At 34.9% G+C, this 20,296-nt stretch overlaps 1 protein-coding gene and 1 non-coding gene across 2 annotated transcripts; both read left to right on the top strand.

Moving 5' to 3' along the window:
* Nucleotides 1-3,881: 3,881 nt before the first annotated feature.
* On the top strand, nt 3,882-5,667 carry LOC148547427 (uncharacterized). Its single transcript, XM_088497580.1, has 2 exons — nt 3,882-4,232; nt 4,641-5,667. Exons 1-2 carry the CDS (start codon nt 3,993-3,995, stop codon nt 5,535-5,537), a joined length of 1,137 nt encoding a protein of 378 aa, XP_088353706.1. The 5' UTR covers nt 3,882-3,992; the 3' UTR covers nt 5,538-5,667.
* A 13,794-nt stretch (nt 5,668-19,461) lies between these two features.
* On the top strand, nt 19,462-19,569 carry LOC148547426 (small nucleolar RNA R71). Its single transcript, XR_015897131.1, has one exon. It is a non-coding gene; the product is annotated as a small nucleolar RNA R71 (small nucleolar RNA).
* Nucleotides 19,570-20,296: the final 727 nt, after the last annotated feature.

Genomic DNA, 20,296 nt, shown 5'->3' with positions numbered 1-20,296 from the left:
ATAATTTGAAAAGAAAAAAAAAGGCTTCCTTTAAGATAATCGTTACATGAGATTACATTTCTTCTCATCTGCTCTTAGGTTGGGACTGTTCTCAAGATTGAGGATGCAAAAGCTGCAATCAATGCTCGAGCAAAATTTTTTATGATTCCAGCAATTGTTAAGGTTTGAATTTTGAGATCTTAGTAGTATATTAGGATGTCAGATAACAACTGCTAGTGCTTGGTCACAATGTTTTGTTATTTCTTTCATTTTCTTTTTCTTTTTCTTTATTTCTTTTTTTTTGGGCGCTCCGATCAATTACCAGGATGTTATGTATTACATTCAGAATGGTGAAGTTTTATACATTCCTGGCACAATGACTCCAACTGAAGTAAGGCTTAATTTAGAGATTCTATTAACATGAATGCTTGCTTCCTTAATGTCCACACCTTGTGCATCTTTTCGAGCATTCGTTTGATCTTCATTTATTATTCTTAATACAGATATTGTCTGCATGTGAAGCAGGAGCTAAAATGGTCGAGGTTGGCCTTCTAATGTTCTGTTTAGTTTACCATGTTGAAGAACATTCAAATAATCAAATATAGATAAGAGTGTGCATGTGCACACTTGTTGCATGGAGGAGTATGCACTTTTGGTTTTTCTTGCGTTGCATTTTTTCATCTGTTTTCGGCTCATAGGAGGGATGCACTAATCTCCTGATCCCGACTCTAATTTTTTCTAGATTTGTGCTGATAATTTTCATTTTACATTCTTGTTCTTCTATTAATACAATTAATATAAAGAATCAATTAATATAGATTTATCCGATTTCTGCACTTGGAGGATTTCAGTACATATCAACAATCAAGAAGCCTTTTCCTCATGTCTCTCTGGTTGCTTCTCAGGGGATAAATATGGGTAGTTTTTATAGTTTAGTGTTGATCATTCTCATAAATATTTATAGTTTTTATAGTTTTTATAAGGGATAAATTTTGTTCAAATATGTAATATTTTAATTTCCTTCTAAATTTTTAATGTGTCTTATTTAAAGATTTCTTTTAAATGATAATTGTTTAGTAGTATAATAATGTAATTCTAGTATTCAGATTAATTGTTTATGAATAATATTGACATCTTTGTGGAGGTTGAAACCCCACATGAATGTGTTTTTTTTAATTGGAAATTCTTTTTATGGGGTTCTAAACCGCCACAATAATTAGCCAAGAATTGCCACAAAACGCTAGCACAGAACCCCCACAAAAGGGATAGAAAACCGCCACCAAATGGAATTATGGGGGTTGTGAAAAACCACCACAAAGGAGCTCGTGGCACCTTCAATTTTGGGAGTTTTTGAAACTGCCACAATCCTTTTTGTGGGGTTTGAAACCGCCACAAACAGAAAAAAAAACTGCCACAAATGAGCAAAATCCTTGTAGTGTCTCCTTTCTTCTCTCAAATTGCACCCCTCTCTCTTTTTGCATCAAATGAGCTGAAATGCTCATTAATGGGTTTATATAAGTTGGGCCTTGGTCCGGTTTGGGTCCAGTCCAACCCGTTAGCATTTTTGGTCCGTTTAGCCCACTTTGAGTTAAAACCTTTAAAATTAGTGTCCGGTTTTTTATTCTAAATTATATTTATCCTTTCAAAATAATAAATCAACTTTCAAAATCTTATTTTCCAAAATACGCAGTACTGGAAAGACTAGAGCCGGTAGTGTCAGTTCGTATTTTTACAAAAACTTTTCGAAAGAAATACATTTTCCAACTCAGAAAAATTCATTAAAATCAAATTTCACTTTTTTATTTTCAAATTAAAACTTCTAAATTTTGAATCTATCCCGGGTACTAAAATTATTATTATTATTAAAACGGCTTTACGTGAAAAACTCCGGTTCTTACATCGGACGAGAAACGCGAAGAAAAAGAATAAGAAACACGAAAAAGAGCGGCGTGATTTCATGCGCGCGTTATGTAAGTGGGTTTTGTTGGATTAGGGTTAATAACTTGTTTGGACTTGTTTGCCAAAAAGGTTTGTATGTGTAGCAGGAATAAATTAATAGACATATTAATATTTATTATTCACTTGTCTAATATAAAATCAATTTTCTTACTAAAAAGTTAAGGAGTTAAGTCTCAAAGTGATTATTGAAGTTACACTCGAGTCTCAAAATGGTCTCCCAAATTAATAGTTATCTAATTTTGTTCTCAAACTTGTATTCTGATATTCATAATAGTCCCTAAAACATTTTCCGTCTATCATTGCTATTGAAAAGTTGAGCTAAACTAATTCTTTCAATGTTGGCATTGTAATGACTAGCTGATGTAGCGAAAGAAACCCTATTTTTGCAATTTAGTCTTCTTATACACCAACACTTCATACTTCTATTTCATTGCATTGTATGAAAATCTCAACTTTTAAAGACCCACAATTCCTCTTAACCTTCCTCCATTCCATACTCTTTCAAATGAACTACCACGAATGCCAACCCACCGCCAGAAAATGCCACTGCATCAACGCCGCCTAAGAAGAAGAATGAGACGACAAATAGCAACAAAAAGGAGAAGAACATGAATAACAAGAAAATGAAAAAACTTAATGGCGGTATCCTTACTTCGTTCTCAGTCCTCGACGTGCAAGAATACCGCAACCCTACCGCCACGCTCCGCCACCATTCCAACCATGACAACTACTACTCCCACATCGAAAAAAATAAGAGTTTAGAAAAGCATTTAGAATGGGAAGAGCAACGTTCAATTTAATTTACGACGACCTCAATTTGATGATCGCAAAGAAAGACCCCACCTTGAGGAATGTGATTCCAATACGGCAGCGTGTGGCTTATGTGCAATTTAACTTGTTAATAAAATGGGAATTAAAGTTGTTTTATGATTATATGAAAAGAGTAGAATAAGTTGGGAATTAGGTTTTAATGGAGGGGAAAGGGATTAAATTACAAAAAAAAAAAATTCTTTTACCACATCAGTTAGTCATTAAGTGCGAGCGTTCTAGGAATCAGTGCATACAGTTTAGTTTTTTTTATGATAAGTGGATAGACAGAAAATATTTTAAAGACTACTAGAAATTATGGAGTGTAATTTTAAAGACAAAATTAAATAACTATTAACTTAAGATACTATTTCGAGATTCAAATATAATTTTAGAAATAATTTTGAGGTTTAATTTAAAGTTAACCAATTATTTTTAATGTGATTAGACGATTGTATAAAATGTTTTATACTAATTTAACGTCAAAATTAAATTCTTAAAAAATTACTATTATTTAATTATTATAACAAAAAGTTGATGTTAACTGCTCTACAAACAGCAACTCGCTGGGTAGACGATAAATAGAATAAAATAGAACATCCACCCTGAACTAATCAAATAATCATTATTATATTTACATTCCAATTAATAACTCGCGGTCACTTCCACAACAATTATCCTGGCTTTCTCATTTTTAAACCTCAACATGATGTGGCGTTAAAATAAGCGTTGTTAACGGATTTGATATGATAATAATAGACTTATTTTTAATTTGTTAATGTTACACTTTATTTCATTCAATTTGACTCTTAATTTTATTTCTTCTGTTACATGACTTACATCTCGTAATTTATTTAAAGACATTAAACCTAAGTCTTATCCATAATAACTACTTAATATTACTTTAATTAAAAGATTTTATTAGATGCCAAGCACTTCTTCGTTGTAGCGATAGCAAATCAAGTCAAATCAAATAACTGTAATAACTAACGGAACCCACGGAATCTCAAACGCCACCACGCTTCTCTATTTTTCTCCTTTAATAGTTGTTTAATTAACCGCTTTCTCCAACAGTATATATATAATTATCTATAACAATAACAAATTAACAACGTTCTTATTTTTCTTTTTCTTCATAGGCTATTTAGCATCAACAACATAAGAATTATTCTATTTCTCCTTATTCATCTTCCATTTCCTTCAAAGTAATTAGGCCTATTTCTCAATTCGTTTTGTGAGATATATTGATGGACTCCATGGAATTCATAATTAATCATGGCATGCAAAGGAGCAATAGCAATAGCAGCACCAACAGCAGCAATAGCAGCGACACGAGCAGTATGAGCAGAAGGAGCAGGTTGCTAACGTGTTTCAAGCCCACTGCCACCCTCGACGACGACGACATGCTGCTGTCTCCCGGAGGAGAGACTCGCCGGAGAAAGAGCAAGTGGCAGGCCCTCAGAAAGGCCATTAAAGAGACATCATTGGTTTGTTTTTATTTTTATTTTTTCTCTACATACCATAATATATATTAATTATGTTAGGTGTATATCAAAATTGTTATAAAATAAATATTAAAATTAAATTATATATATTTATATATAAATACATAAAAAATATAAAAGAAATATAGAAATATTTATGTATAAATAATATTTTTGTATATTTATTTCGGAATAAGCAAACATGACAAACATGTAATTAATCTAATTTTGTAACTAAAGTTTTTTTTATTGATTTCACTGATTAATGATTTTTTTTTTAATTTCATTTAAGAATTTAATTTTCCTACAATATAGCCAATCATTCAATTACATACTTTTTAATAATTTTTTTTCAAACTATATTATTAGAAAAATGTAACATTTTGTCCCCAATAATGATGGTTTTAACAGGTAAGAACACTTTCTAACAAAAGAAAAGAAAGGAAGGAAAGAAAATTAAGATCAAATAGCAGCAGCAGCAGCATGAGCAGCCTGAGCAACATGAGCAGCAACGATAACAGCAGCAGCAGCAGCAGCATTAGCACTAGCAGCAGCTCCAGCCCCAGCCTGAACTCCTTTAGCCCCATCCAAGATAACAATAACAGCAAAGTCTTAACCCCAACACTCACAATAAAAAACATGCGTTTGCATAATCTCCGAACCACCTCATTACCATCAAATCCTTCCAACAATTCCTCCCCTCTATTAACCACCTCGGCTTCTATAAGCTCAACAAGTTCATTTTCCTCTCGTCTTGGTTCAATATTTTCCCCTCATCATGCAACAACAACGCACTCCTCCTCACCCAAATCACCCTTCTCGCCACAAAGTGTTTCCAATAGGACCCCCTTTTCGCCACAAAATATTAATGCACCTAGAACACCCTTCTCACAAAATCATCCTAGGACCCCAAAACAGGGCCAAATTTACATCAATTATAAGAGGGAATGTTGCTCCTATGATGCTTACACAGCTACATACATGCTTTTGGTCAGTCTTTTGTTCTTGGTCATGTGGGGTAAAACTTTGGCTATATTTTACACTTCAATTTGGTTCTATGTGGTGCGTCCTGCAAGAAGAAGGCCAGAAAATAATAATTGTCAATATGGGCGTAATAAGAGTGGAGATTACAACCAGTTAATTGGGTTAATGCAATATAGGAGGAAGATGCTTAAGCAAGGGTCGCTTGTTCAAAGGAGTGATACTAATTTGTTGTCTATGTCATCTTCTTGTTCTATGCCTACCCATTTGTCTTCAACTTTTAACTCCATGCGAAGAAATTCTTTCAGTGGAAAAATCAGTTGTTGACGGATTGGAGGAGGACAACCTTTTATTCTAAATTTTGTAGTTTTCTTATGTTTCTTTTAATTTACTTGCTAATTATTAATTAGGATTTTTCTCATGATTCTCATTATGCCAAAGTGTTATATGTGCAGGACGAAAAATATAATGATATAGGATAGATGATATTGTTGCATTTGGAAAATATTATGGGTCAATATTTTAGTTAGAGAAATGAAAAGTTGACTAATATTGACTCAAATGAAAATGCAAATATAAAAAAATATTAGTCACTTAATATTTTTCTTAAATATTTAGAGTCAATTTGAATTGGTTTTTAAAATAAAAATATTAATATTTTATTTAAAAAAATTATTTTTCATTTAGAAAGTTTTTTTTTAATTTAAAGATTGAAAATTCTTTTGTTTCTACTTTATTAAAAAATAAACTATTGTTGGTTTAAAAAAATGTATTTAAACATATTTAAAATTTAATAAATTCTTTTTAAAAAAGTACTTTCTTCGTTCAAAGAATCTAATCCAAACAAACACTTAGTGCTGCAGTTGATCTTCGATATTTATTTACTTTTGCTATATACATACGCTTATTGTTTATTTTAGATTAAAGTCATATTTTAATCATGAAGCAATTAAAGATTTTTAATTTGTACGTTGGAAACCAAATCCGTCAATAGTTAGCGGGTGTGAAGAGACTGCAATAACGACATTTTCAATCCAACTGTTCCGTGATCTTTCAAAAAGGTAATGATTCTTAGTCGAAATACTGCTAAAAAATTAGATTGAGTCTACTCTTTTCATATAACTATTATATCTTCCTTTTTATTGAATGATTGGTTGCCCACTTCTGTAATTCATTTAGTTAAGGTAAACCGTGATATTAATATTTTTATTGTTGATCAATCTTCTTATGTTAGGTGTATTATTCAAGATGCTAGTGGAAATTAGACGAAGGTGAAGGCTCGACGATCACATGCATGTGACTTAATAATTATTAGATGATTTGATAAATTTGATTAAATAATCATCTAATAATTTTTAATTATTAACTTTATATGAAGACAAATGCACGTGAGTTTCTCTGTCGGACGAAAAGTTGTACATGGATCCTTGCACATGCTTTTGTTTTGCATCACTGAGTTTTTTTCGCATTGGAAAAGGCTTATTTTAGTTTAGAAGTGTGGTTTTGGACAAGTGACTTGTAAAACAAATAATAATCTAAATGTTTGTGTTGCAGTCCAAGAAGTAAAGCCCTGCTCGCACTAGTGTAGACAATGATATATATAGTGAATAGAATTCATGAGATTATTATGGATTGGAATTAGATTGTTAAAGTGAAGCTAGTGCAAAACAACATTGTTGAATGGTTAGAACCATGAATAATATTTGTACCATCCTTCATAGGGACTTCCAGCCTCCCTTTAAGGTTGTTTCTTCCTGTTTTTTTTCTTTTTCCTTTCTTTTGTGACAAAAATATTTTAATTATTTTAATACATACTTCCTACGGGCTATTACAAGGAGCGTGAAAAGATCATAAAGATAGAGGACCAAAGTTCATAAAAACTAGTTTTAAAAAAAAAAAAAAATCATAAAAACTAACATTTTATATTGCTAAAAAAAAAAACTAAAAACGTCTCTTTTATTGAGTAGTATACGAGCATAACCATTGTGATTTTATTAATGTTTTTCTTTTGTTCAACAAATTAATTGACCTATATGTTATTTTATTCTAAGAGTAAAGTATCATTTTTATCCCCAACGTTTGGGATAAGTCCTATTTGTGTCCCTAATGTTTAAATCGTCCTATTTATATCCTTAACGTTTATAAAAGTGATTCAATGTTATCCTACTATCAATTATACTAACAAATCAGATTATATTTTTCAATTATTCTCACTTGGATGTATTCATTCTCAATTAGGTCTCACTTGGATGTGTTAGATTTTAGTATTATACCCACTATTTATGTTTATATTCAATTATATCCCTATAAAAGTGAATTATGTAAATGTTGTAGGAATTAGTTTCAATATTTGATGAGCTATTTTTCGGAGTAGATCATCAATTCTATCCCAAACATTTGTATTCTAACTTCAAGAAGAGATTTTTAAAACTCAAACTAAAGCGCTCATGATGTATAATTGACGGCAGGATAACATTGAATCACTTTTACAAACGTTAGAGATACAAATAGGACGATTTAAACGTTAGGGACACAAATAGAATATAATAATATTGAATAAAAAATAGTCTTCGAACATGGTACTAATTATTACACTTGTAAAAATAAAAATAGTTAACTACAAGAATGCTCTCGAATTATCAAATTATTAACAGAAATATCTTAAAAAAATTTTAATTATAAAATATTCTCAAAATGTCTTTAAATGTTAACAAAATAATAAAAAAAATTACTTTTTTTATAAATAGTAAATAATTTTTGTATTTGATTATCTACTTGCTTGTGCATTTGATATGAAATTTTATGAAGATATTCAGATAACTATTTGAAAAATATACACATAAAAAAAATCAATCTCTATATTTATCTTTTAAAATTTTTTTTGGTCATTTCACTTAACAAAAAATATCAAATTTTAATAATAAAAATAAATTTAAGGTGACCAATATTTTTTTTTATTTTTTTCTAACTTTTGAATCAACATTAGCAAACTCTCTTATTTTTAACACTAAAATATATGTGCTCGAGAAACTGCATATAATCTCTTTTTTTTTTTTTATAGTATATATTTAATAATTTGATATTTTTGTTGCGTATATTTTGAGTGTTATTATGGATTGGCCCAACGCACCGGTCCTAAGCCTCCCCACAACCTGACCCCACAAGGACTGATCCACGCACAAGTGATCTCGGAGCATTTGGATCATGGTCCTCACAGCAATGTCGAAGAGCCTCCCAAGGGGGAACATATTTGATCCTCTTTAAAGAGAAGCTCCCTTTCCCATTAACTTATTTGTTCACTAGTCACCACATAAGAGGGAGCCCCACAACTTTGTTAGTGATAAACTCTAATTTTATGATTTATTTTGTGTTGAATTTAAGGGATTTTATCAACTTATTTCATATTTATTTAATGAAATAGTATTTTTTTTGTAATTCTCTCTAATTTGTGCTTAAGAGTGAAAACATGTTTTTTAGGCATTTAAATTGCTAAATTTAATTCACTTTAATTCCATTCGATGACTTGATATGTTCGTTGAGTGATTTCAGGTTTATAAGACAAGGATTGGATGGAAGAAGTGAAGAAAAAAGCATGCAAAGTGGAGAACTCACGAAAAAATGAACATTTGGAGGATTCAAGGCCACGCACACACATCATTCACGCGTATGCGTGAGGAGGACATTTTCCAATCCACGCGCACGCGTTATCCACGCGTACACGTGAGGAGGCAATTTGCCAGGCGACGCGCACGCGTCAACCAAGCGCACGCGTGACGTTGGTCACGTGACCTCATTAAAGGCAACATGCTGGAGGCGATTTCTGAGCCTTCTAGGCCCAAATCCATCTCATTTCTGAAACTATTTGATGCAGAATTCAAGAGGGAATAAGGGGGAGCAATTATGTAGTGTAGGAATTATGCTTTAGGTAGTTTCTAGAGAGAGAGAAGCTCCTTCTTCTCTCTAAAATTAGGGTAGAACTAGGTCAAACTCTCTTAGATTTAGGTTCTAGTTCTTGTTTTCATCTAGTTTTCTTTGCAATTTCTTGTTTCTACATCCTTGTTCTCTTAGTTCCTTTTGTTAATTTCTTTTTTATGTCATTTTATGTTATAAACACTCTTGTCAATTTCAATTTCCTTTAATGCAATTTGAGGTATTTCATGTTTAATGTTGCTTTCTTTAGTTGTTATTGTTGATTCCTTGCATTGGGTAGTTGTAGATTTTATTATTATTGCAATTTTATGATGCTTCACTTTTATACCTTCCAAGTTTTTGACAAAATATTTGGTTGGACTTTAGAGTAGCTTTTTGAGCATTCTTGACTTGGAAAGAGAAATTAGGCAATCTTGAGTCATTAATACCCAACTTATGTTGGTGATCTAGAGTTGTTAGTTAATATTATTTCCATTGACTCTAATCTCTTGCTAATTCAATTAGTAAGTTGATTAGGACTTATGGATTGAGATTAACTAGTCTTATTTGACTTTCTCTCAATGTGAAGATAACATTGTACCTTCTTCCGATGTTAGGGATGACGAAATAGGATTGGCTCTTGTTAATTATTGTATTATGATTAATGACTAGGATAGAAAGCCTTGATTCTCAATCCTTGCCATGAATGTCTCCCTTTAGTATTTGTTATCTTTAGTGTTTGATTTACTTTATTATCATTTAAATTCTTGCCTTTTTAATTTCTTGCACTTTTCAACCCAACCCGTGAAACTCATAACCAATAATTGAGCACTCGATTGTAATTTCTAGGGAGAACAACCCGAGACTAATACTTTCGGTTATTTTTATTGGGTTGAACTTGTGACAACCAAAACTAACCTTTGATTTAAGGATTGTTTGTTTGTTTGGACTATACTTCGACGAGATTATTTGTGTGAAATTCCTAACCGACGAAAATCCTTACATCAGTTAGATATGATATCTTAACCCTAAATCTAATATATATTTGATTTTTTTGACTTAACGAAGTATCCTTATAGGTATCACTCCCTCTTTTTTACATGGAAGAGCCTGTTGATTATTCGTGTCGAATATTCGTCTCTACCACTCTTTAATCACCCACTCAGATACCTTTAGTACAAGTGTTTTGTAACGACAAAACTTTTAACACGCCAGGACCAATATCAATCGTTCAGGTATTACTTGTCGTACGAGTCTACTTGACTCTAGACTCGGAATTTCTTTATCAAACATTCCTAGAAGACTTTGTCGGATTAGCATGATTAAATAAAACTGTTTCTATTTTGGTGTGGTAAAAACACAACCACATAATAATAATCGCAGTAATATTACAGGATAGATATATGAGGATATATATATATATATATATATATATATATATATATATATATATATATATATATATATATATATATATATATATATATATATATATATATAACATGAGTCGAAAAGTACATGCCAAATACAGAGTAACTACATCAAATATATACATAGACAAAATATGAAAAACCAGTCCCAACCCTCACACGGGTCTCCTAAACTAGAACCGATCTACTGGAAAATCATATCCCTCTAAAATACTACAAAAGCATAGATGCAGGTAAGACTCGTATGGCATGTCTGGATCAAAATACGGGCTATGTACAGAGAATCTAAAATCACGATCGCGTAAAGCATAGATGCAGGTTCTTGGCATGCCCCACATGAAGACTCCACCCTGCTCAGGGTTTTCATAGCTCAAGACAAGAGGAACCTCAAAGAATATCACTGTTGATCCCATCTGTGAACGTGGGAAGAAAGAGGATGAAAACCTAAGATTTCTAGTAGGGTAAATGGGAAAAATGGATCCTAGGGTCTTGGTTTCTAGGTTCTCGCTAAACAGAAAATCGCAACAGAGTACAATTATATAGCAGATAAATAGAAATAATCACAGACAAGTAGAAAGCTATAGTAAACAATCAAAAGTAATTCACATGTGTAAACAATATGGCGCATGCCTTTCCTAGTGCAGGCCATGAGCTCACGTGTCGGTTGGTTATCCGCACCCGACAACATTCCTGAAATAGGCGTTACGTATCGCCGTCCCTATCTCAGAAAACATTCCTTCTATGAGTGTTATGTATTGTTGTTCTCATGGGAATCATTCTTCCAGTCTCAAGTGAGTATTAAGTATCGCGGTCCTCACTAGGCCGTACTCATAGTCTCAAGTGAGCGATACATATCGCCATTCCCACTGAGCTATATATAGTAAGCGTCCCTATGGCTGCGTTTGTTTACAGAAATAGGACACTAAGACAAAGACACAGAGACACAAAATCGTGTTTAACAAAGGAGACATGGACAGAGACAATGCATCCAAAGACACTGAATTAGTGTATATTGTGTCCATCCTGACAGGAAGGACACGAAAACATTAACAAGAGACACAACTTATTTTTTATTTTTTCTTTTATTATTCTTGTTAATTTTTCATAATTATATTTTTTTATTATTATATTTTTCGTCTCAAATTTATTGAATGAAAAAAATAAGAATAAATTAGATTTTCATAATTTATTCTATTTTATCACCAAACAGAATACAAGAACACAAAATTTTGTGTCTCTGTTCTTTATGTCTTGTTCTCAGTGTCTTATCTTGTCCTGTTCTCAAAAACAAATGCAGCCAATAACAGATTCCCATGGCATCTTGGGCTTTACTTTAATCATCACTCAATACTTTTAACTCTTTCTTTTAGCAGATTGATGCCTTCTTAGTGACTATTTTTCTATTTAATAATTAATATAACAAACGGACTCGGAATCATGTAAATTTTATATTCACACGTTCATAACGAATTCAAGTTTCTAATGATATAAATCATATATTTTTATGGGTTTTGGAACTAATCTGATACTAAGAAAACCGTGACTGCTCCCTAATTTTATAACCTAGTACATTCTTTTCTTAAGAGTGAATATACGTCGCTAAAGGTTGGTGTATGAGACTTTTTTCTTTATTGAAGATGCTACAGAGATCCTATACCTATCAGTGTATATAATCCAAAATGGTTGATATTAATGGGTATATTGAGTTGAGATTGCGCATCATCATCTAAATTGGCCATTAGAAACCAATGACATCTCTTGTCATTTGGGGGATACCCAGCTCTAACAATGATACTCCTGTGCTTATTCTTGTTCGCCTAAAAATTTTGCTCGATGAACAATGGCGTTGAGAGTCGGAGGCACCATATCTTGCTCAAAGTTCTGCACTTGCCAACTGTTTTGGGGTCTGCCTTGACAAAAAATTTTCAGACAATGTCATTATTAAGGTGTGGGAGAGGAATTCTTTTGGGAGATATGTCACTCATTTTTTACATGCAACACACAACAGCTTCCCTTAAGTGTTAGAGAAATGAAGGATTATGTTTTGGGTTTAATGCTTGCATAGTATGCTTTTATAAATCTTTTTACATGTTTTGACAATGGTCTCTACCTTTATAAAATTAGTTTGTCGATAATTTGCACAATACCAAATAATATAATTGTTATTTATTATACAGTAAAAGAACTATGATGTGTATTTGACTATTAAATAATTAAAAATATTTGTATAGTCTAGCACAACTAACTATTGAATTAGCTATAAGTTAAAGGCCTATTTTGCCATTGGTTACCGTGCATGTTTATTTTGGTTGTTCCTATCTTGATCGTCATGCATATTTTTAAAATTGTAGTATGATATTGGTAATACTCCACCATTTTATGTTAATTGTATGCTCTTATATTAGTGAAATATTGCTACTTTTCCTAACATGACACAAAACCTTTTAAAGTAATAGTTTTAGGACACCGATATCTTTCATTGGCATTTCTATCTTACATGTCAATTTTATTAGAGTTGTATCAGGCCTATTATATTTCTGTAACACCCTATCACCTTAAGCCTTACCTCTAGCCGTAAAGCAAAGGATAACAAAATGCCACGACAGTTCTAAAGCTCATACCATACTATATATATAGAAAGAAATAGTAATAGTAGGAGCCCGATGAAGGAATAAAAGCTCAAAGACGCATATGTGGAATTACAAAGCACGAAATGTTCACACACGGTAACTAAGCGCGTAGGTACGAACATAACAAGACATAATATATATAAAGCCTTATAGATAGCTCCAGGATACACAAGGTAATAACTAATGTGAACCAGATATATATAAGTATGATATAAAAAAAGAGGACTAGTCACAGCCTGCGGAGTTTAGGCCGGCTAGTCAAATACAGACAATACAACAGAGTTTTGAAGTTTAAAACAGCAACAGCCTATCTCTCAAAGTTTTTTAGAAATAAAGCCTCTAAGGCAAAAACGTTAAATATACAAAAGGTGAGAGAATACTACAACAAAAGTAAAGTGAAATAAAACATAAGGAAGATCATCCTCCGCTCTGTCACCGTATCCGTAAACTCACCGTGGTGGGTTGTGACTTGCATCTGAAAAACAACAACAATATATGGTATGAGAATCAGAGGTTCTCAGTATGGTAACAGTGTCCAGTGATGTAAGATATAAGGTTTTGGGATGCCAAAGGCAATCCTAGAACTTCACATTGATACAGAATATTCAACCTTGAAACAAATAATTAACTTAAACCGTAAATAGGGTATTCTAACTTAAGGAATTTCTAACTAACATAGCACCACTGTCCCACAGCCTTCGTCAGCCTAAGCTCCATGCGATCCTATTGCCACCGCCTACCGAATCTCCTCAATCCCAACAGAAAACACAAGTAATTTCATACAATTAAAGCACAAGTAAAGTACATGTACAACAAGTAGAACAATTAGCAAGTAAACACGTGGTTCATTTAAGCATAACCGAAATTAAGCAAAGCAAACAAATAAGTAGAAGATGCATATGATGAATGTCTATCCTATTTGGCTCGTGATATCACTTGTCAGTTATAGTGCCAATCCCGACACAAAATTCGATCGGCAACTCCCGGATTAGTCTCTCTGTTACGTATACTCAGGAGGAATAATTTCGAGGGATGAGTGCCTGGTGCACGAAATTGTGATGTCCAGGCTCAAACTATTCCTGGCACGTGAGCAACTTGGTATGCGTAATCGTGATTACACATTCATAATATGTCACAACTTCGATACAACTAACCAGCAAGTGCACTGGGTCGTCCAAGTAATACCTTACGTGAGTAAGGGTCGAATCCCACGGAGATTGTTGGTATGAAGCAAGCTATGGTCACCTTGTAAATCTCAGTCAGGCAGATATAAAGTGATAATGGTGTTTTCGAATATTATATAATAGAATAAGGATAGAGATACTTATGTAATTCATTGGTAGGAATTTCAGATAAGCGAATGGAGATGCTTTTCGTTCCTCTGAACCTCTGCTTTCCTGCTATCTTCATCCAATCAATCTTACTCCTTTCCATGGCTGGCTTTATGCAAGGACATCACCGTTGTCAGTGGCTACATCCCCTCCTCTCAGTGAAAGATATGCTCACATGCTCTGTCACAGCACGGCCATTCATCTGTCGGTTCTCGATCATGCTGGAATAGGATTCACCCTCCTTTTGCGTCTGTCACCAACGCCCAGCACTCGCGAGTTTGAAGCTCGTCACAGTCATTCAATCATTGAATCCTACTCGGAATACCACAGACAAGGTTTAGACTTTCCGGATTCTCTTGAATGCCGCCATCATTCTAGCTTACGCCACGAAGATTCCGGTTAAGAGATCTAAGAGATATTCATTCTAGCTTATTTCATGTAGAACAGAAGTGTTTGTCAGGCACGCGTTCATAGGGGAGATGGTGATGAGCGTCACACATAATCATCACCTTCATCACGTTCTTGGGTGCGAATGGATATCTTAGAAGCGAAATAAGATGAATTGAATAGAAAACAGTAGTACTTTGCATTAATCTTTGAGGAACAGCAGAGCTCCACACCTTAATCTATGGAGTGTAGAAACTCTACCGTTGAAAATACATAAGTGGAAGGTCCAGACATGGCCGAGATGGCCAGCCCCCTAAAACGTGATCAAAGGATCATAAGGTAATCCAAAGATGTCTAATACAATAGTAAAAGGTCCTATTTATAATAAACTAGCTACTAGGGTTTACATGAGTAAGTAATTGATGCATAAATCCACTTCCGGGGCCCACTTGGTGTGTGTTTGGGCTGAGCCTGAGTGTTGCACGTGCAGAGGCCATTTGTGGAGTTGAACGCCAGTTTCTGTGCCAGTTTGGGCGTTCAACTCTGGTTTTGGATCCTTTTCTGGCGCTGGACGCCAGATTTGGGCAGAAGGCTGGCGTTGAACGCCAGTTTACGTCGTCAATTCTTGGCCAAAGTATGGACTATTATATATTTCTGGAAAGCCCTGGATGTCTACTTTCCAACGCAATTTAAAGCGCGCCATTTCGAGTTCTGTAGCTCCAGAAAATCCACTTTGAGTGCAGGGAGGTCAGAATCCAACAGCATCAGCAGTCCTTCTTCAACCTCTGAATCTGATTTTTGCTCAAGTCCCTCAATTTCAGCCAGAAAATACCTGAAATCACAGAAAAACACACAAACTCATAGTAAAGTCCAGAAATGTGAATTTAACATAAAAACTAATGAAAACATCCCTAAAAGTAACTAGATCCTACTAAAAACATACTAAAAACAATGTCAAAAAGCGTATAAATTATCCGCTCATCACAACACCAAACTTAAATTGTTGCTTGTCCCCAAGCAACTGAAAATCAAAATAGGATAAAAAGAATAGAACATACTATAAATTCCAAACTATCAATGAAACATAGCTTCAATCATATGAGCGGGACTTATAGCTTTTTGCCTCTTGAATAGTTTTGGCATCTCACTTTATCCATTGAGGTTCAGAATGATTGGCATCTATAGGAACTTCAGATTTCGAATAGTGTTATTGATTCTCCTAGTTCAGTATGATGATTCTTGAACACAGCTATTTTATGAGTCTTGGCCGTGGCCCTAAGCACTTTGTTTTCCAGTATTACCACCGGATACATAAATGCCACAGACACATAATCGGGTGAACCTTTTCAGATTGTGACTCAGCTTTGCTAAAGTCCCCAATTAGAGGTGTCCAGGGTTCTTAAGCACACTCTTCTTTTGCTTTGGACCTTGACTTTAACCGCTTAGTCTCAAGTTTTCACTTGACACCTTCACGCCACAAGCACATGGTTAGGAACAGCTTGGTTTAGCCGCTTAGACCAGGATTTTATTCCTTTAGGTCCTCCTATCCATTGATGCTCAAAGCCTTGGGATCCTTTTTATTTGCCCTTGCCTTTTGGTTTTAAGGGTTATTGGCTTTTTGCTCTTGCCTCTTGGTTTTAAGAGCTTTTGGCTTTTTCTGCTTGCTTTTTTCTTTTTCTTCTAAATTTTTTTTTTCGCCTATTTTTTTTTCTGCAAGCTTTGTTCTTTGCTGCTTTTTCTTGCTTCAAGAATCATTTTTATGATTTTTCAGATTATCAAATAACATGTCTCCTAGTCATCATTCTTTCAAGAGCCAACATATTTAACATTCTTAAACAACAACTTCAAAAGACATATGCACTGTTCAATCATACATTCAGAAAACAAGAAGCATTGTCACCATATCAATATAATTAAGCTAAGTTCAAGGATAAATTCGAAACTCATGTACTTCTTGTTCTTTTAAATTAAAACAGTTTTTATTTAAGAGAGGTGATGGATTCATAGGACATTCATATTTTTAAGACATAGTTACTAACTACTAATGATCATGTAATGAAGACACAAACATATATAAGCACATAACATATAAAAACGAAAAACAGAAGAAATAAGAGCAAGGAATGAATCCACCTTAGTGATGATGGCGTTTCAATGATGTTCTTGAGCTCTTCTATGTCTTTTCCTTGCCTTTGTGGCTTGATTCCTAGTGATTTTTGGTATTTCTATCCTCAGTTACTTCCCATAATTACGTGGAGGGAAGTGCATCTCCTGAGGTATCTCAGGGATCTCTTGATTTGCAGCCACATGTTCTACCACTGAGCTATAGATCCTTTACATAATTGTTTTACCACACCAAACTTAGAATGTTGCTTGCCCTCGAGCAAAAGAAGAAGGAATAGATGAAGAAGAAGATGTGGAAATAAAAACTAGGATTATGAGGAGGTAAAGTGGGGATCTTGTGGGGTTCACAGATCCTGAGATGATCCTGTGGTGTCCACAGATCCTGAGGTGTCAAGGATTTATATCCCTGCACCCATTAGGCATGTAAAATGCCTTTGCACACAACTCTGGGCGTTCAGCGCCAGGTTGGTGGCCATTTTGGGCGTTCAACGCCCATTTGTCTGCCATTTTTGGCGTTGAACACCAGAACCATATCTGTTCTGGCGTTCAGCGCCCATAAGATGCCTATTTTGGGCGTTCAGCGCCAGAACCATGCTCTGTTCTGGCGCTGAACGCCAGACAGATGCTCCTCCAGGGTGTGATTTTTCTTCTGCTATTTTTGATTCCGTTTTCAATTTTTATATTTATTTTGTGACTCCACATGATCATGAACCTAAGAAAACATGAAAAACAAGAATGATAGGGTTAGATAAACATTGGGTTGCCTCCCAACAAGCGCTTCTTTAATGTCAATAGCTTGACAGTGGGCTCTCATGGAGCCTCACAGATGTGCAGAGCTTTGTTGAGACTCTCCAACACCAAACTTAGAGTTTGACTGTGGGGGCTCTGGTTAACTCTGCTTGGAGAGAAGCTTTTTCTGCTTCCTCTCCATGGTTGCAGAGGGAGATCCTTGAGTTTTAAACACAAGGGAGTTCTCATTCCATTGAAGGAATATTTCACCTCTGTCAACATCAATCACAGCTCTTGCTGTGGCCAGGAAAGGTCTTCCTAGGATGATGGATTCATCCTCTTTCTTTCCAGTATCCAGGACTATGAAATCAGCAGGGATGTAAAGGCTCTCAACCTTTACTAATACGTCTTCTACTTGTCCATAAGCCTGTTTTCTAGAGCTGTCTGCCATCTCTAATGAGATTTTAGCAGCTTGCACCCCATAGATTCCCAGTTTCTCTATTACAGAGAGGGGCATGAGGTTTATTCCTGAACCAAGATCACACAGAGCCTTAAAGATCATGGTGCCTATGGTGCAGGATATTATGAACTTTCCAGGATCCTGTCTCTTCTGAGGCAATGTCAGTTGATCCAGATCACTTAGTTCATTGATGAACAAGGGAAGTTCAACTTCCCAAGTATCAATGCCAAATAATTTGGCATTCAGCTTCATGATTGCACCAAGAAACTTGGCAGTTTGCTCTTCAGTAACATCCTCATTCTCTTCAGAAGAGGAATACTCATCAGAGCTCATGAAGGGCATAAGGAGGTTTAATGGAATCTCTATGGTCTCTAGATGAGCCTCAGAGTCCTTTGGTTCCTCAGAGGGAAGCTCCTTATTGATCACTGGACGTCCCAGGAGGTCTTCCTCCTTGGAATTCACGTCCTCTCCTTCCCTTACAGGTTCGGCCATGGCGCTTATGTCAATGGCCTTGCACTCTCCTTTTGGATTCTCTTCTGTATTGCTTGGGAGAGTACTAGGAGGGATTTCAGTGATCCTTTTACTCAGCTGGCCCACTTGTGCTTCCAAATTTCTAATGGAAGACCTGGTTTCATTCATGAAACTTACAGTGGCCTTAGACAGATCAGAGACTAAGTTTGCTAAATTAGAAGCATTTTGTTCAGAGTTCTCTGTCTGTTGCTGAGTGGATGATGGAAAAGGCTTGCTATTGCTAAACCTGTTTCTTCCACCATTATTAAAGCCTTGTTGAGGCTTTTGATCCTTCCATGAGAAATTTGGATGATTTCTCCATGATGAGTTATAGGTGTTTCCATAAGGTTCACCTAAGTAATTTACCTCTGCTATTGCAGGGTTCTCAGGATCATAAGCTTCTTCTGCATAAGAAGCCTCTTGAGTACTGTTGGATGCAACTTGCATTCCATTCAGACTCTGAGAGATCATATTGACTTGCTGAGTCAATATTTTATTCTGAGCCAATATGGCATTCAGAGTATCAACTTCAAGAACTCCCTTCTTCATAGGCGTCCCATTACTCACAGGATTCCCCTCAGAAGTGTACATGAACTGGTTATTAGCAACCATGTCAATGAGTTCTTGAGCTTCTGCAGGCGTTTTCTTCAGGTGAATGGATCCACCTGCAGAGGTATCCAGTGACATCTTTGATAGCTCAGATAAACCATCATAGAATATATCCAGGATGGTCCATTCTGAAAGCATGTCAGAAGGACACTTTTTGGTCAACTGTTTGTATCTTTCCCAAGCTTCATAGAGGGATTCACCTTCTTTCTGTTTGAAAGTTTGAACATCCACTCTAAGCTTGCTCAGCTTTTGAGGAGGAAAGTACTTGGCTAAGAAAGCCGTGACCAGCTTATCACAAGAGTTCAGGCTGTCTTTGGGTTGAGAATCCAACCATAATCTAGCTCTGTCTCTTACAGCAAAAGGGAAAAGCATGAGCCTGTACACTTCAGGATCTACTCCATTAGTCTTAACAGTATCACATATCTGCAAGAATTCAGTTAAGAACTGAAAGGGATCTTCAGATGGAAGTCCATGAAACTTGCAGTTCTGCTGCATCAGAGAAACTAATTGAGGTTTCAGCTCAAAGTTGTTTGCTCCAATGGCAGGAATGGAGATGCTTCTTCCATGTAAATTGGAATTAGGTGCAGTGAAGTCACCAAGCATCTTCCTTGTATTATTATTATTTTCGGCTGCCATCTCCTTTTCCTGTTCGAAAATTTCTGAAAGGTTATCTCTGGATTGTTGTATTTTAGCTTCTCTTAAATTTTTTTCTTCAGAGTCCTTTCAGGTTCTGGATCTGCTTTAACAATAATGTTCTTGTCCTTGCTCCTGCTCATATGACAAAGAAGATGGCACAGAAAAAATAGTAATAATAATATGGATCCTTTATACCACAGTATAGGGATCCTTGTGTTAGTAGAAGAAAAGAAGGGAAGAAAATCTGAACTCAGAGAGAGAGGGGGTTCGGATTTTTGGAGAGTTGAAGGAAAGATGTTAGTATATCAATAAACAAATAGAAGAAGATGAG

This window comes from Arachis ipaensis, chromosome B8 (genome assembly GCF_059453495.1).
Source record: "Arachis ipaensis isolate K30076 ecotype BB chromosome B8, ASM5945349v1, whole genome shotgun sequence".
Classification (NCBI taxonomy): domain Eukaryota; kingdom Viridiplantae; phylum Streptophyta; class Magnoliopsida; order Fabales; family Fabaceae; genus Arachis; species Arachis ipaensis.
This window is presented reverse-complemented; position numbering and strand designations above follow the sequence as displayed.

Bases quoted from the DNA above. Each gene is read 5' to 3' on its own strand.
- LOC148547427 (XM_088497580.1), top strand. From the start codon at position 3,993: ATGGACTCCATGGAATTCATAATTAATCATGGCATGCAAAGGAGCAAT. The intron at 4,233-4,640 runs GTTTGTTTTTAT...TGGTTTTAACAG, and splicing joins CCATTAAAGAGACATCATTG to GTAAGAACACTTTCTAACAA.